This window comes from Mobula birostris, chromosome 20 (genome assembly GCF_030028105.1).
Source record: "Mobula birostris isolate sMobBir1 chromosome 20, sMobBir1.hap1, whole genome shotgun sequence".
NCBI lineage: Eukaryota > Metazoa > Chordata > Chondrichthyes > Myliobatiformes > Myliobatidae > Mobula > Mobula birostris.
This window is the reverse complement of record NC_092389.1, coordinates 13600307-13618698: the sequence shown is the minus strand read 5'-3', so window position 1 is coordinate 13618698 and position 18392 is coordinate 13600307. Positions and strand designations below refer to the sequence as shown.

Below are 18392 nucleotides of genomic sequence, written 5' to 3'. Positions count from 1 at the left end.
AGTATATCACCCCAGCCGACTCACAGGTGAAGTGTCCCACGTCCCATTCCCATTCTGATATGGCTATCCACGGCCTCCTCTACTGTAAAGATGAAGCCACACTCAGGTTGGAGGAACAACACCTTATATTCCGTCTGGGTAGCCTCCAACCTGATGGCATGAACATTGACTTCTCTAACTTCCGCTAATGCCCCACCTCCACCTCGTACCCCATCCCTTATTTATTTATATACACACATTCTTTCTCTCTCTCTCTCCTTTTTCTCCCTCTGTTCCTCTGACTATACCCCTTGCCCATCCTCTGGGTTCCCCCCCCCTTTGTCTTTCTCCCCAGGCCTCCGGTCCCATGATCCTCTCATATCCCCTTTGCCAATCACCTGTCTGGCTCTTGGCTCCATCCCTCCCCCTCCTGTCTTCTCCTATCATTTTGGATCTCCCCCTCCCCCTCCAACTTTCAAATCTCTTACTAGTTCTTCCTTTAGTTAGTCCTGACGAAGGGTCTCGGCCTGAAACGTCGACTGTACCTCTTCCTGGAGATGCTGCCTGGCCTGCTGCGTTCACCAGCAATTTTTATGTGTTGCTTGAATTTCCAGCGTCTGCAGATTTCCTCGTGTCTGCCTTTCACCATTCAATAGGTTTCAATGAGGCCACGTCTTACTCTTCTGCATTCCAGTGAGTTGTGCTCTGCTCTTCCTTCCCCACCAGCCACTCTGTATCTTGCAATGGTTTCCTCTGCAACAGGCGGAGCTGCATCATCTGTCCTTTCACCTCTTGCTTTCCCATATTCCAGTGGACAAACACAGTGGGAGCATTTCCGCACTGGAGAACCAAACAGATTGGGCGACCGCTGTACCGAGCACTCCCGTTCAGTCCACAGCAGTGACCCCGAGTTCCCTGTTGTCTACCACTTTAACGTCAGAGTGAGAATCAAAACCAGGTTTAATATCACTGGCATACGTCGTGAAAATTGTTAACTTCGCGGCAGCAGTACAATTACAGCAAGTATATATGTATATTAAACAGGTAAATTAAAAATAGTGCAATTCAGAAATAATATAAAAACAATAAAAATGAGGTAGTGTTCATGGGTTCAATATCCATTTCGGAATTGGATGGCAGAGGGAACGAAGCTGTTCCTGAATTGCTGAAATGTTCCGCTTCTTTCGCTCTCTGAGCTAACCGGCTTCGCCTCTTGCACTACTATACCAATGCTCCACACAGCGCTTCATCTGCCATTAGGGCACATTGCAAAGATGTGCTTTTTCCGTTTGTATCAAAGCCAGCCGTTTGTACAGTGATATTGGTTCAGTTAGTACAAGGTAATCTTTCTAGACATCTCCTTAAGTCCTGCCTGCTTTTTGCCATCCATTATTCTAAATTGTGTGCAAATTTTTTTGCCTCACTGTCTTGTATAATTTGTGTTCTGCGTGTCTCCTACACCTATGTGGCTGTGATGCAGCTACAATCACATTTTTCATTGCACCATACCTCATGTCAATAAACTCAACTAGAGATGAAGTATGATCACCCTCTCATTACCCCCATTAACCCACTGAACCAGAGGACCTCTCCAAACTGAACCCACTTACCTCATCCCGTCGGTGTATGTGGGCCCAGACCCGCTTGCCTGTACCTGGACAGGGTGCCGTATCCCTTTGACCCATCCACCTATCCTACCCCCCTCATCAGCGCTGCACTTTCAACTGCTGTTTTTCTCTTTTCAAGTTCTGGCAAAGGAGTTTCAACTTGAAACGTTAAGGGTTTCTCTCCACACACACGCAACATAACCTCTTTAAGTGTTTCCAGCATTTTCTGTTTTTATTTCATATTTCCAGCACAAGCTGCTCTTTTTCTCATACGTAAATCCCGTTTCATTGTATCGTCGTCCTGGTGTGAAGTGCATCTGTAATCGGTGTGGTGGGCAGCTTCTTTCTCAATGCATCGGAATTTTGCGGAGAGAATGTTCACAGCGGTTCCTTCCACATTCGTTTTTCTCACATACTCATTAATAATTCAGTTTCAGTTCCTGCAAATTTTTTAATGCAGCGGCTGATCATTGGCTGGACTTCTTTCATGGAAGATATAGCAGCTTTTACTTTCAACTATTTGCAGCTTCAAACGGAGGTCGCACGCATTGCAAAGGCATACGGGTTTTCTGAACCTGGCAATAAGCGAATTAGCGACGTCAGAAATGACCAGTGCAGTGTTACCAGGGCCATACCGGCGAAGTTGAATTGCTTATGGAGGATGCGGTGTTTCTCATTTTCGCTTAGAGTTATCTCAGTGTTGTAATATGCTACATACACAGGCAACAGCGAAGAAGTTAATTACAACTGTGATTAGCTAACTGACTCCCTTACTAACTCTTCCTTCAGTTAGTCCTGACGAAGGGTCTCGGCCTGAAACGTCGACTGCACCTCTTCCTAGAGATGCTGCCTGGCCTGCTGCGTTCACCAGCAACTTTGATGTGTGTTGCTTGAATTTCCAGCATCTGCAGAATTCCTGTTAGCTAACTGAACCTAGGCCAGTTATCAATTCTCAGATTTCCAATTTGCTTTATCCCTGTAAAGTGCAGTATTCTTTTTTCTAAGTTAAAGACATTTATGAATCCAAAGCACGGGACAATTTAGCATTACATGTGTTGTATTTACTAGCAAATGCATTAAGATTAATGTTAATCAATTGTGTATTATGCGGACACATTCCAGCTCAGGCTTGCGTGGGTGACTGTGTCGTTCTACTTCCTGTAGGCGGCGCTATCCACGGCGTACCGGCTCATCTTCCAAACAGCTCTCGTTTGCCGCCAAGTTGTGGGTGTTGCCTGGAGACGGGAAAACGAAGCCAATGGGATTGGAAGACTAGTTGATTGGCGTTAACTTTAACCAACCGAGCTTTTGAAGGCGGGCCACAGGAGAGTCACTGTTGAATTAACCAGATATTTTGTTCTAGTGAGCAGAAATGGAAACATTGTAGCAATCGGCGCGGCGACAGCGAGAGGCGGATCTGGTCCAGGTACAGGCAGGTGGGTCGGGGCCCACGTACAGTTGCAGGTGTACTTAACTCGGACCCAGGCCAGTTCCAAAGACGCAGCCCGAGCCAGACTGAGATGAGTAGAAGGGGTACACTCAAGGTTGGGAATGGGGGTGTGCCCAAGAGAAGGCGAAGTTAGGAAAATGCTGTGTTGGGGACGCGTGGTGGTGTGAGAGGAACGTATTGAGTGTTGGGTGTTGTAGGTGAGCTGTGTCTGTTTGCAGAGATGGGAATGGTCACCACACTGTGTTGACCACTGCATGGTTGGGTATAAAGTGGGGGACGTATGAAATAGAAGCGGGGTTCGTTATTCGACTTATCCGATCTAGTCCAGCATCCATTCTGTAAAATCATAGCTGATCTTTCATGATCGTGTCAGGTTCCGTCACTGATGCCCCACTCCTCGTATCCTCTGATTCCCTAGCCCAAGAAACAGGATACTATGCAGACATGCGTACAGTAATGATAAGAGGTGCCCAGAGATGGTTTCAAGAAGGAACCAGGTGGCAGAAAGCCAGCTATAAGGAGATCCATGTGCATTGCCTAAACTCAGTACTGTAGTTTGTACAGATTCCCCTGTCCCAGCTGCAGTCAGCATCTCATCCTATTGGTAGTTCTTGTGTAACGCAGACTAAGATATTTAACTCTGAAAAGTATTGCAACAGAGACTGTTCAGATCTGCCATGTATGACTGCTGTTTTCACAAAATTATATAGGACAAGGCTTTTCTGAGGGACTGACAGGTGACATTTATGCTCCCAGTTTACGGGAGTGGAAGGGAATTTTTATGACCCTAATGTGCGGATATGACTAATTTTCTGCAATTGGAAATGTCTGGGATTTGCTGTTTGCTGACTTTTGGGTACTCTGGTACTTCTTGGACTGGAACCCCATTAGTAGGCGCTGTGTCTGTGTTTGCTGAAATTGCCTTCCTGCTTCTTTTCTGAATCCATGATAGAAAGGGTGTTATCATGATCTGAGAAAGCTTGCTCTTCTTCTAAAGCATCATTATCGAACCCTGTGGCTCATTTGAATGACCCATTGAGTTGCTTCATGCAGCATTATCTCATTCCTACCCTGCATTTTAAGCTCTAAGTTGTGTGATTATCTGAAAATGTGCTTTATTTTTCTTTCTCACCAACCGTGAAAGCAATTTCTCATTATAGTCAACAAAGTAACCGTGGAGACTTCCAACAAGCTATCAGCCAACCTCCTCCACCATTCAGCACAAACAAGCTTCAATTTGGAATCTGCCTGGACTTTTCATTACTGGAAGCTACTTTGACTACAATATGATTTATCAACAGAAGTGGAAAAAAAGCAAAAGCTGGGCATCTGAAATAAAATGTGAAAACACTAAATATTCAGGTCAGGCATCCTACCTGAAAGTGGAAAGTTGACAGAGGAGAGGTAATTGACCTGAAATGTACACTCTGTTTCCCAGACTACAGATGCAACTTGATCTAAATATTTGCAACATTTTCTTGATTTTGCAGGGTGACTGGTCACATCAACCTATAGCAACCAAGAACTTGCTCTATTGTTGCAGTGACAGTCCTTGCATGCCAAGGTATTAGTAAAAGACATCCACCCATTTGTACTCTCCCTACTTTAGTTACAAATCTACCCAGAATCTATAGTGACAGATCTGTATCCAATAACACAATGCCCCAATGCCACACGGTGACAGGTTTGTACCAGACAGAGGTCCTGTACTTCCATGTAACACTATAATAGCTCTGAACCCAGCTCTATTGTACTCCAGTGGCATAACTTGTCAGGCCTGTACTGTTTTCTTGTGTTGTACAATTAGAGATTTTTCTGAGCCAGATGTCATAGAGCAAAAATGTCCTCCATACATCATGTACGAGATGATTTGGAATTATGTTATTAGATGTTTTTTAAGACCTTACCCTGCAGGTGGAGCACTATGTGTAGATTTTTTTTGAACAAAGTGTGAATTCGCTGGATCAGCTGCCAGAGTTAAAGAAAAAAAAATCCAGGGAGGTTCCAAATTGAAGCTTGTTTGTGCTGAATGGTGGAGGAGGTTGACTGATAGCTTGTTGGGAGTCTCCACGGTTACGTTGTTGGCTATAATGAGAAATTGCTTTCACGGTTGGTGAGAAAGAAAAATAAAGCACACTTTCAGATAATCACACAATTTAGAGCTTAAAAGTGGGGCAAGGCAGGAACAAGGTAATGTGACATGAGGTAACATTTTCTATTCTGGCAAGTTATTTTCAGCCAGGTTGTGCTGATTCATGGAAGTGCTGCAACAATCCAAATCTGCTTTATCTACAGTGTGTATGTCTGTTAGGGAGTTACTGAGTAGTTTTACTGTTGCAATATCTGGGGGATTTTGATTCCCATCAAACTGAAGACGTAAGACATAATTTATTGGATGTGAATTCAGTTCTGACTTGAGCTTGGAGACTCAGGACTTGCAGATGCTGGAAATTGGAGCAAAAATTGAGCTGTTGGAGGAACTTGGAGGATCAGACAATATCAACAGAGGGAAATTGACAGGGCCAAGACGCTTAATCTAGACTGAAAAAATAAAAGGAAGATAGCTGGTATAAAGAGGTGATGGGGTAGGGAAGGGGCAAGAACTGGCAAGCAAGAGATGGATCCAAGTGAAGAGGGGCTGATTTACTGACTTGTAGATGGAGTCAGGCTGGAAGGAAGGGTGGAGATGGTGCTGGGAGGTGGTAGGTGGAGACAAGGGGCTGCAGATCAGGGAATAATAACACGAAGTGGAAGAGAAACCAAGGAGGGGCAGTATGATGGGCAGAAGGGAATGTTGGGGTGAGGATGGATGATGGGCCTGGGTAGATCAGAAGGACAGAGAATGGGACTGATGAGGAGCACGTTACCTGAACTTGGGAGAATTCAATATTAATGTGTCCTTTCCAAACCACAGCATCTCACCTCCCAGTTTCCTTCCCCTTTCCCACCCGCTCCATCTTGGGGGTTAAGTCATTAAAAAGTGGTATGTGTCTGAAATTTAATGTTTGAAGGATGGAAGAGGCAGAAATCTCAATTTTAAAAAAAGTGCTTGAATGTATACCTGAAGATCTGTGACTTGTGGGCTACGGCACTAGTTCTGGGTAGGCCAGGTAACCCTTTTTTCCCAACAAATACAGATTTGGTGAGTTAAATGACCTGTTCCTGTGAATCCAGTTTTGAATGATTCAATGGACAGAGACAGAGTTATTAACTGAAAACTGAGCAAGGTTTTTCAGGGGTTAAAATGTAAATAACAAATGTCCTAGAGCAGGAATACAATGAGTTGTTTTGGTGTATACTGCCTATGCATATAGAATGAAAGATACCCAGGAATGAGTTTCTGGTTAGAATCCAGTCAAAGTCTCAGGTGTTGGTATATTTCTCAGACATTGCCTCTTGTCCCACTTCTTGTGTGACTCATGAGGTTATATGTGGGTGATGAGCTCGAGCTGATGACTGTTCCTGTAACTGGTCTACTGATATCAGAGGCCAGCTCACAGCCTGGGCTTCTGCTGTTTGTTTAGTGGCATCATTCAATTCAAATAAAAGATTCTTGTTTTTCCTTAATTTTAGTCGGGCCCTTTTTGGCCTTTTTCCTTTGCTTTTTGCTGCATTTGATGAACTGTCTGTGATGTCCCTTGTACTGATTGATTGGACTGTTCAAATGACCAAATGCAATGACACGCATTTGACCAAGTACAGCTACCTTTCTCTTATAATCCAGAAGGTGCCACCAGCTAAAAAAAGAAAGGGCTGGCAATTAAACAGCTCCTGCAACCTCAGAATAGCCTGGAACACGATGGTGACATTGAAATGCTTATGAAATATAATCATTGTTGTGATAAATCTGACAGCCCTTTGAACATCAGTGAAATAAATAACCAGGTAGTAATGAGTTCTGAAACTGAGGTGTGAGAGGGTGTTAAAGTTGAGCCATGAATTTTTTGAAGGCAGAGCAGAGCACAGAAAATGCTTAGGTTACCTGTCCACTTACGCATTATACACGAAGTGCTGGAGGAACTCAGCTGGTCAGTCAGCATCCGTGGAGGGAAATGACCAGTCAATGTTTTAGGCCGAGACCCTTCCTCAGAACTCATGCGTGCCTGTACTTATTGGAAGTAGAAATACTTTTCAATACTTAGGGCTGCAAGCGTGTTGTAACAATTGCTATCCTCGCCCTGATGTAGAGTTTTGACCCAAAACATCGACACTTCATTTCCTCTGACAGATGCTGCTCAGTCCTCTGAGTTCCTCTAGTCTGGGAGATTGTTCCTCCAGATTTCAGATTCTGCAGCCCCTTGTGTGTGCCTCTGTGACAGATATGGTGTAGAATTGAATTCAGTCTGAGCTCATCTTGGGCTGTGAATTCAATTCAGTTGTACAGGTCATGGAGGTATGTTTTGACCGGGCTGTGAGCAGGGTAGGATTTTAATTGAGAGGCTGTTATTTATCATAACTTGTTTATGAGCCCTGTCTCAGCTGATTTTCTGGGCGATAGTAGGGTTCAGGATGTCCACAAATCCAGAGTGTAAGAGACCGGGTTTTCATTCCCTTTAAGAGGTCACTTGACACTGGTATCTGGTGACCATTTGCCAACGCAGAGCTGCAGTTTTAGCAGCGTTTTTTTCCAGTCTGGATCAAGTTACAGGAGCGAGAACAAGTATACCACTTGGTGACTGAAAGGCAGTGTGAGGGGAGCACACCGATCATAATTCCAGCTCAGTGGAGAATCTCTCCACAACTATTTCTTCAGGCAGATTCCAACTAGGATTGCAGGGAGACAGAGCAAAGCTGTAAGCAGAAAACCTACAGTCTTGTTTTCAACTCTTGAATTATCATAACCTTGTGGAAGGAGGTTCAATGTAGAGCTTCAAATTAATGATTGAATGTCGTCTTCTTCAGCGAGGGTGTGTGTGCAAAGGAAGGAGTGCGGGTAAGCAGAACTAGTGAGGTGTTTGGGCGTTCACACCAAGTGGATGGGGTGGGCAGGAGCAGATTGGGTGTGTTTATGTGAGGGTGAGTACATTTTGTTTGTGTATGTGTTGGCAGCGTGTGGGGGAATATGGGTTGTATGAAAGACCATATATGTGCGGTAGGTGGTGTGGTCTCTGCGTGCTAGGCTGCCTTGTGCGTGTTTGTAAAACGAGGGGTGTTGATGTATGTACTGTGTGAGTGTGTGTGGACTTGTCTGTGTTTGTGGTAATTTGTTTACCTGGTGATGTGGTGTGTGGGAATGGATCTGTGTATGAAGGGTGCTGAGAGTAGACTGGAGAAAATGTCTGCATGCTTTTTGGGTGAGGTGTGTTTGTGAATGTGTTGCTCTTTCCTTTTGCCTGTTGTTTGTAAGTTTTCTGAAGTGTCTTAACTTCTGGCTGCTGAAGTGTTTGCCCATGGAGTTGTTATTTTTCAATTAATCTATTAAAATTGTTGCTAGTTTTGAAATCATTATCAAATTTCTCCCTTTATCTGAGGTCTCTTATGCTGGGAAACTTTTCCTGGATATCCTTCACAAATGTGTATGGAAATACATATTTTTTGCTAAACCTTTATGAAAGGATGGTCTTACCAGTGTTTAATAAACATTTAACACACCTTCCTTCATTTGATACTCTATTTCTCTTTTAATAACACCATGGATACTGTATGCACAAATTGTACTGCCAGCTTCAAAGATAGGTGGTCATTCATCCCTAAAGCTCTGTTCCTGCACCCTATTTAAAATTGTTTATTTAGTTCATTAATTATCAACTCTGTTCATTATGCCTCGTCTTCCTCCTAATATGCATAACTTTTTCTCAAAGCTTTTGCTGCTGTGTGACTGCTCTTTTCTTGAGTCTTAAGTCCTTTCAGTTTCACACCTTCTTTTGAAAAGCCTGTGAAGGTGATTTTTATAATGGTCTGTCCCTGGGCTCTGGTACTGTCTGAGCCACATAGATATGTTTTCTACCACTGAATGCAGATGATAGATAATTGGCTTGGATTTAAAGCTTTCTGTTGCTGTTTTTCAGTGCAGCAAATATATGTATAGTGTGAGTAGCAACATTAAAAATGTACCAGAGCCCTGTCTACACCTGAGAGAAAAAAGTCATGCCTGGGCTGTGCCATTTCACTGGAACTGTCATGACTCATTAAACTCTATCTTTCTGAAGTTGATCATGGAGGGGAGGGATTGATTACAAAAGTGACTGGCTTAGCAATAGCTCTCTTTCCTCTGAGTCAGAAAAAAATCAAGGAAGTTCAAATTTCAGTTTACGACTTCAGCAAATAGGCTGTTGCTTGCAGTACAGCACTCCTAAATTATGACATCCAGATTGGATGCTAAAACCACTTCTTAGGTGGAAAAAAAATCTCCAGATTGCAACTGGTGTCAGGTGTGAGTGAGTATGGAGATGGACTGAGAAAATGATGAGTGTGTGCTGGAGAGATCGTTTGAAGGGAGGGTTTAATTTGGACTTTGGGGGAGCTAAACTTGTTTCTGGGGTGAAGTGTGATTCCCCACAAGCTAGATAGGTTGCATTTTAGCAGAAAATTTTCACAGAGTGGCAGGGGGTGGGTTGTGAGTGCTGTTGGGGAGGATTTAAACCAACTTGGCAGGTTGACGGGAACCCAAGGGCAGCATTTAAAGAGACGAAAGCTAAATTCAAAAAAGTTCAGAAGTAAGTTTATTACCAAAGTACAAATATGTCACTATATACAACACTGAGATTTATTTTCTTGTGGGCATTCTCAATAAATCCATAGTAGAATAATAATTATAACAGGATCAATGAAAGTCCACTCAACTAGGGTGTTCAAATAGTGTGCAGAAGATAACAAACTGCAAATACAAAAAATAAATAATAATAAATAAGCAATAAATATTAAGAACACAAGATAAAGAGTCCTTGAAAGGAAGTCCATAGGTTGTGGGAACGTTTCAATGATGGGACAAATGAAGTTGAGTGAAGTTATCCCCTTTGTTTTCAAGAGCCTGATGGTTGAGGGGTAATAACTGTTCCTGAACCTGGTGGTGTGAGTCCTAAGGTTCCTGTACCACCTTCCTGATGGCAGCAGTGAGAAGAAAGTGTGAAGTAGAGGATAGAGGTTCAGATAAAGGAGTATTTAGAAAGGAGCGGGGGCGGGGGGAAAAAAACGGCGTCTGTGCATTACAGAGTCAGAGTGATGACAGGGCCTGACGAGGTGTTCCCTTGGACCCTCCGGGAGGCAAGTGCAGAAATTACCGGGGCCTGGCTGAGATATTTAAATCATCCCTAGCAACAGGAGAGGCACCACAGGGTTAGAGGATAGCCAATGTTGTTTAAGAAAGGCTCTAAAAATAAACCACGAAATTACAGGCCGGTGAGGCTGACATCAATTGTGGGAAAGTTATTGGAAGGTATTCTAAGGGACCAGATATATAAGTATTTGGATAGACACGAACTGAGTAAGGATTGTCAGCATGGCTTCATGCATGGTAGGTCATGTCTAACCAATCTTCCTCAAGTTTTTTGATGAAGTTACCAGGAAAGTGGATGAAGGCAAGGTAGTGGATGTTGTCTATTAGCAAGGCCTTTGACAAGGTCCCACATGGGAGGTTGGTCAAGAAGGTTCAGTTGTTTGGCATTCAAGATGAGGTAGTAAATTGGATTAGACATTGGCTTTGCGAGATAAGCCAGAGAGTGGTAGTAGAGGGTTGCCTCTCTGACTGGAGGCCGGTGACTAGTGGAGTGCCGCAGAGTTCGGTGCTGGGTCTATTGGTGTTTGTCATCTATATCAATGATAATGTGGTAAACTGGATCAGCAAGTTTGCGGATGACACCAAGATTGGGAGTGTGGTAAACAGTGAGGAGGACTATCATGGCTTGCAGAGGGAAAAATGTGCTGAGAAACGGCAGATGGAATTTAATGCAGACTAGTGTGAGGTGTTGCACTTTGGTAGGACCAAGCAGGGTAGGTCTTACAGTGAACGGTAGGGTACTGAGGAGTGTGGTAGAATGAAGGGCTCTGGGAATACAGGTACATCATTCATTGAAAGTGGCGTCACAGGTTGTTAGGGTTGTAAAGAAAGGTTTTGGCACATTAGCCTTCATAAATCAAAGTACTGAGTACAGGAGATGGCACGTTATGTTGAAGTTGTATAAGACATTGGTGAAGCCTAATTTGGAGTAATATCTGCAGTTTTGGTCACCTACCTACAGGAAAGATGTAAGTAATGTTGGAAGAGCACAGAGGAAATTTACAAGGGTGTTGCTGGGTCTGGAGGACCTGAGTTATAGGAAAGATTGAATTGGTTAGGACTTGGAATGTAGAAAATTGAGAGGAGATTTGATAGGGGAATACAAAATTCTGAGGGATATAGACAGGGTAAATGCAAACAGGCTTTTTCCTCTGAGGTTAGGTGGGATGACAATCAGATGTCATGGATTAAGGGTGAAATGTGAAAAGTTTAAGGGGAACATGAGGGGGAACTTTTTCACTCAGAGAGTTGTGAGAGCGTGAGAGTCTGCTAGCTTAAGTGGTGCATGTGAGTTCAATTTCAAAGTTGAAGTGAAGTTTGAATAGGTACTTGGATAGTAGGGGTATGGAGGGCGATGGTCCTTGCGCAGATCAATGGGAGTAGGCAGTTTAAATGCATTCACTATGGACTAGATGGGCCAAAGGGCCCCTTTCTGTCGTGTACTTCTCTGGTTTTATAACAAGCATGTAATGGAAGGGATCATACAAACACAAGAGTGTGCCAGATAGTAGAGTAAGGCGAAGGAAGATTGATAATATAAAGTTTTTTTTAAAAAGTTTCTGAATGCATGCAACATTCATAACTAGATGGGAGAGATGATGGCACAAGTAGAAATAAAGGTAATGATCTAACAGCTATTGCAGATGTGATTACAGGTTAACCTGGACTGGATCTGAAGGAAGTGGAAATGGGATAGCTCTGTTAATAAAGGATGAGATCACTGTAGTGGTGATTAGCTCAGAATGTAGAATCGGTCTGTGTGGAGATGAGAAACAGAAAGGGAAAGAAGTCATTGGTAGGTGTAATATAAAAATTACCTAATAATAGCTATATTGTGAGACCAGTTACAAATCTAGGAATAATGGAGATACGTACTGCAAATACCCTATGCAATTTTAATTGCTGTCTAGATCAGACAAATCAAGTCAGAATCAGAATCAAGTTTATTATCACCGGCATGTGACGTGAAATTTGTTAACTTAGCAGCAGCAGTTCAATGCAATACATAATATAGAAGAGAAAAAAAATAATAACAATAAATAAATAAGTAAATCAATTACAGTATATGTATATTGAATAGATTAAAAGACGTGCAAAAAAACAGAAATACTGTATATTTTAAAAAGTGAGGTAGTGTCCAAGGATGGCAGAGGGGAAGGAGCTGTTCCTGAATCGCTGAGTGTGTGCCTTCAGGCTTCTGTACCTCCTACCTGATGGTAACAGTGAGAAAAGGGCATGCCCTGGGTGCTGGAGGTCCTTAATAATGGGCGCTGCCTTTGTGAGACACCACTCCTTGAAGATGTCCTGGGTACTTTGTAGGCTAGTGCCCAAGATGGAGCCGACTAAATTTACAACCCTCTGCAGCTTCTTTTGGTCCTGTGCAGTAACCCCACCCTCCATACCAGACGGTGATGCAGCCTGTCAGAATGCTCTCCACAGTACATCTATAGAAGTTTTTGAGTGTATTTGTTGACATGTCAAATCTCTTCAAACTCCTAATGAAGTATAGCTGTTATCTTGCCTTCTTTATAACTATATCAATATTTTGGGACCAGGTTAGATCCTCAGAGATCTTGACTCCCAGGAACTTGAAACTGCTCACTCTCTCCACTTCTGATCTCTCTGAGGATTGGTATGTGTTCCTTCGTCTTACCCTTCCTGAAGTCCACAGTCAGCTCTTTCGTCTTACTGACGTTGAGTGCCAGGTTGTTGCTGTGACACCACTCCACTAGTTGGCATATCTCACTCCTGTACGCCTTCTCGTCGCCACCTGAGATTCTACCAACAACGGTTGTATCGTCAGCAAATTTATAGATGGTATTTGAGCTATGCCTAGCTACACAGTCATGTGTATATATAGAGAGTAGAGCAGTGGGCTAAGCTCACATCTCTGAGGTGCACCAGTGTTGTCGTCAGCAAGGAGGGGAGGATATGTTATCACCAATCTGCACACATCGGCCTCTGAGACAAAGATCACAGGGTCATCATGTGCAGCAGGGATTTTCGCCCTTGAAATAGCCATCCGCAAATCATACCTAGTTTTCTGGCACAGGCCTGGGTTGCCGGACTTGAATTGGTAAGGATAGCAATAAAGAGAAACTCATAGAGTGTATTTGGAATGGTTTCTTAGAGCAACATATTGAGGAACCAACCAAGGAATTGGCAATTTTATGCCAGGAATTCTGAAGTGAAATGGGATTAATTAATGAACCTATAAGTTTGGATACACTGGCACACAGTGATCATAGCATGGTAGAATTTTATATTCAGTTTACAGGTGCAAAACTTGGGTTATGAGCTTGTATACTAAATTTATATAAAGACAGTTATAATGAGGACAGAGTTAGCTTAAATAAATTGGGAAATAAATTAAAGCCTAAGATGATATCAGCAGTAACACACATTATAAGGAGATGTTTTGTACTTTTCAGCAAAGGTAAATTCTGGTGAGAAAGTATGGCTTCACAAAAATGTGCATTATGTTAATCATTGGCTGCCTAAGGAAGTAAAGAATGGTATCAAATTGAAAGAAAAGCATATAATGTCATCAAGGTCATGTAGACCAGAGAATTAGAGATGTTTTAGAAAGCAGCAAAGGATAGTTTAAAAATTATAAAATGTGAGAGGATAGAATATGATTGTAAACTACCAAGCAATAACAACATGTAGCAGCTCTTGTATAAAAAAAGGAATAATATTAAGGTAGATGGTTGGTCCCTTAGAGGATGAGATCAGGGCTTGCCCTGTTCAAATGAAGCCACAGAAAGAGGATAAAGTGATGTGCTCTTGTTGAATGCCAGACAGGATATTTGTCACCAAAGCAGGGGTTGATCAATAATTGTCATAACATTGTCAAACACATTAGATTCCATTTTATCAGTTCCAGTATTGAGTCATGTTAAAATGTCAATTTGTATTTATGTAGCAAGCTGGAATAGTTGCCTTGTGTTTCTCTTGGCAAAGCCTGTTCAAAGTTTTAAGTAAATTTACTATCAAAATGCATATATCACCATATACAACCCTGAGATTCATTTTCTTACAGGCATGACATACACGTGCAGAGATTTCCCTTCTCCACCTCTCCCCAACTCGCACACCTTTCTCAGCAGGCCAAAGGGCCTGTTGTCCTCCCAATCCATCTTCACCAACTGCTCCCTTGCTCACATTTGCAGCTGCAAGAGATGCAAAGACCGCACTGTCCACTTTTCACCATCCAGGGACCAAACAGTCCTTCCAGGTGAAGCAGCGATCCACAGGCATTTCTTTGAACCTACTGTACTGCAGTAGTCCTCACAATGTGGCCTCCTACACTTTGGAGAAATTAAACATAGATTGGGTGGCTCCCTTGCAAAGCACCAGCTTTCAGTCCATAGGGGATACCTGGAGTTTACTGCTACCTGCCACTTTAATTCTTCATCTCACTCCCACTGACCCATCTGTCTGTGACCTTCAGCAATGTTTACCAACATATGCTTGAGGAACAACACCCAGTCTTCTGTCTAGGCACATTGCAGCCTTCTGGACTTGGTGTAGAATTCCTCAACTTCTGTTAACTTGCTGTTTTGTATCAGAACTGGACCATGCTATCGTAATTTTTTTTCTGTCTTACCAGCGCAGCCCGACCTGCGAAACATTTGCTACTGCTCTAAATTTTTTAGTATTTATATTCCCTTATCTCCTCTGTTTCCCCGCTCTGTTCGACTGCCCTCAATTTGTAGTTCCCTTCAGTCATCCTCATTAAGCTATCAATTACATTACTTTATTTGCAGCTCACCCCATGTACAACCTAAGTGTTGCCGTATTAGAGATATTCTTTTTGTCCTACCCATCTTTCTCTAACCCTTTTGGTAACTCAAAGCTAACTTTTAAAAAAAATTCTCTTTCCTACCTCTAATGAAAGATCTTCAGCAAAACTTGTTTAACTGTGCGTCTCTCTACACAAGTGTTGCCTGGCATGCTGAGCGTTTCCAGCAATTCCTGTCTTCATTTTAGGCTTCCAGCATCTCCAGCCGTTTGATTTTCTGAGCTTGTGCTGATCCATGGCCAGTCTCCTCACCCAGATGCAGTGCACTTCATGTCATCTGGCCTCTTCATATAGTCCCTACAGCAAATCGTAGACTTGAGTTGTTCCTGGTCATTCCAGGGATGTCACCCAGCCAGAAGCCTCCCACCATTCATTGCTGCACTCCAGGCAACACCTGGATAATTGATGAGCTAGAATGACTAGGTGACAGGTGAATGGGGGTGCTGGAAGGTCAGTGAACAGCGTTGTGTTTGGGCCACTTGCTGACATGTAAAGAAGTTATATTAGCCTGGTAACTACAGGATGACAATGGGATATCAGAAAGAATGGGACAGAACAGCCAACTTGTTGCTTCTGATCAGATGTGATGGCTACCGTGCACACTGATTAGGGAAATCTCAGCGACCTCAGCAGAGCTCCAACCTAAGGTAGAGACAGCCGGACAGTGGCAAATCTCATTGACGTGCGCAGGATGTGTATATATACAGGTAGGTGCTGGAAAAAGGCCAGTAACACCATGAAGGATCCCACCTACCTTGCTCTTGGACTGTTTGTCCCGTTCCCATCAGGGAGGAGGCTACGTAGCATCCATGCCAGGACCACCAGGCTCAAAAGCAGTTAGTTTCCCCAAGCAATAAGGCTGATCAACACCTCCACCCACTAACCCACCACTCCACCACTCCATGCCCCCAACCACCACTACTTAATCGTTTCTTGCCAGAGTCCCCTTTAAGTACAGACACTCCTGTGCCTACCATCTCTTTATGGACATACAATCAATGTATATAAGCTATCTAATGTATTTATATTTATTGTGTTGTTGTTGTTATTACTATTATTGTTGTTATTATGTTCTTTATCTTATTGTGTTTTTTGTGCTGCATCAGATCCATAGTAGTAATAATTTAATTCTCCTTTACACTTGTGCATAGGAAATGACATTAAACTACATTGAATGTTGAATCAGCCCTTGATGCGCTGATGGAGACCATTGTGAAGGCATTCCTGTGCCCCCCCCCAAAATAAAACCTCACAGAAAAGGCCTGCATCTGTTATTAAAGAATGTGGGAATAAAATAGGCCAGTGAAACAAAATAGGGAATTTGTGTGATTCAGTTATTAATTAGATCAAATTTTTGATACCTATGTTATGTATATTTTTGCTTTAAGGTGCATCTAATTATTGTGTAATATAGAACATAGAATAGTACAGCACATTTTGCCGACCCTCAAACCCAGCCTCCCATATAAGCCCCCACCTTAAATTCCTCCATATACCTGTCTAGTGGTCTCTTAAACTTCACTAGCGTACCTGCCTCCACCACTGACTCAGGCAGTGCATTCCACGCACCAACCACTCTCTGAGTAAAAAACCTTGCTCTAGTATCCCCCTTGAACTTCCCACCCCTTACCTTAAAGCCATGTCCTCTTGTATTGAGCAGTGGTGCCCTGGGGAAGAGGCACTGGCTATCCACTTTATCTATTCCTCTTATTATCTTGTACACCTCTATCATGTCTCCTCTCATCCTCCTTCTCTCCAAAGAGTAAAGCCCTAGCTCCCTTAATCTCTGATCATGATGCATACTTTCTAAACCAGGCAGCATCCTGGTAAATCTCCTCTGTACCCTTTCCAATGCTTCCACATCCTTCCTATAGTGAGGCGACCAGAACTGGACACAGTACTCCAAGTGTGGCCTAACCAGAGTTTTATAGAGCTGCATCATCACATCCTGCGAATATTGAATATTCTGACACATCTTCATGGATTTTAGCACTGGCAGAAGATATTATAGAATAATGTAAAAATATGGTGTTAATGATGTGCTAAGTTTGATTTCCTGGTGTTAACACTCTAAAACTAGCCACCCAGTGTGCTAAACATAAAATCTTATTTGTGCTTTTGCATCAGAGATATAAAACCAACTGTGATCAATTAACTGCTTTGATAGTTTCCAATCCAATTAGTATTGGTATAAATGTGAGCAAAATTTCTGATTCCCAGATACACATGTGAGTGCTGAGGTACTTTCAAAGGAAATGGACATGCCCTTAGGAATGAACAGTTGAAAAGTGTATATTAAATGATTATTATATGACGTATCTGTTACTTCCAGCACCTAATTTTTTGGAATTTTACCAAGTTGTACGGCCATCACCTTAGAAGGGGAATGCTGCCAGGTGCTGGTTGAGCAGTATAGTGTTGGGCATGCAACGAAAATGTGTTTTTAAAATAATCTTTAATCGTGTGAATGTAATTGAAGGTCTAAGGCAAGATGAGTATGCTCCTCCAGTCATTGATAAGCTTATAAATATTTATTCCCTACAGTTACTTGGGTATAAACAAAACAAAGAGTCAATATGAGAGCCGTGAGATGCAGGGTTCCCTGTCAAAGAATTTTAAAAAGAGATGCAGTGATATCACAGTGCATTTCTGGTCAAATTTCACTTTATACCTTTATTGTTTGTAATGGTCAAATAATTCAATTCAGACAAGTTTAGCATTGCTTTGTATAATTTAGATAAATGAATCCTTGCAGAAGCAACATAACCTTAAATAGGATTTAACTGTAGAGACATTTAACTACAATAACTGCCATAAATTAGTTGTGCAAAGGCACCTGCTGATACCATAGGCTCCTAACTAGAATATTTCAGACCAGCCCCACAAACTCTGTAGATTTAATTTACAGATTGACAAATTATCTTTATATGTGGCATATAGCTAGCATCTTTGGACAGATTATGTATATAACTTGCATGTATATCAGTGTGAACTAGTCTGCATTAAATTTTGCAAACAATTCATTCCAGTAAAAGTGAATTTGTTCATAGCCTACAGCTCATATAGCAACTAGCGTTCTGACCCAATTTTCTATGATTATATTGGCTACAGGGAGGAGGATGTAGGGAGTAGATAATTACTCTAAACTCTTCAGAAGTTTTTGTGATTCTGCAATGGGCCGATCGATGTTTTCTGGAGTGCATTTTTTTCTTTAATCTGAGTTGGTATTGATTAATCCATGTGGAAGAGACAGTGATAACCTCAATCCTACCATGCGGGATCTCAAGGAGTAAAACATCCTGTTGCTACCCTATTATATGAGACACAGCACCCGAA

The 18392-nt window shown here is 42.4% G+C and overlaps 1 protein-coding gene across 4 annotated transcripts in view; it reads left to right on the top strand.

Moving 5' to 3' along the window:
- The first annotated feature begins 2959 nt into the window (after positions 1 to 2959).
- The window catches only part of LOC140184945 (ubiquitin carboxyl-terminal hydrolase 2-like), a 144211-nt gene continuing 128778 nt past the window's right edge, over positions 2960 to 18392 (top strand). Inside the window, exon 1 of one of the 4 annotated variants that reach the window (XM_072238184.1) lies at positions 2960 to 3022. Coding sequence is in view for 1 of the 4 variants with exons in the window: in XM_072238181.1 (XP_072094282.1) it covers positions 7915 to 7969 (55 nt within the window). In the remaining 3 variants the exon portion in view is untranslated. Of the gene's footprint in view, positions 3023 to 7709; positions 7970 to 18392 lie in introns of those variants that run through there. The other 3 variants (XM_072238186.1, XM_072238183.1, XM_072238181.1) reach the window with 3 other exon arrangements.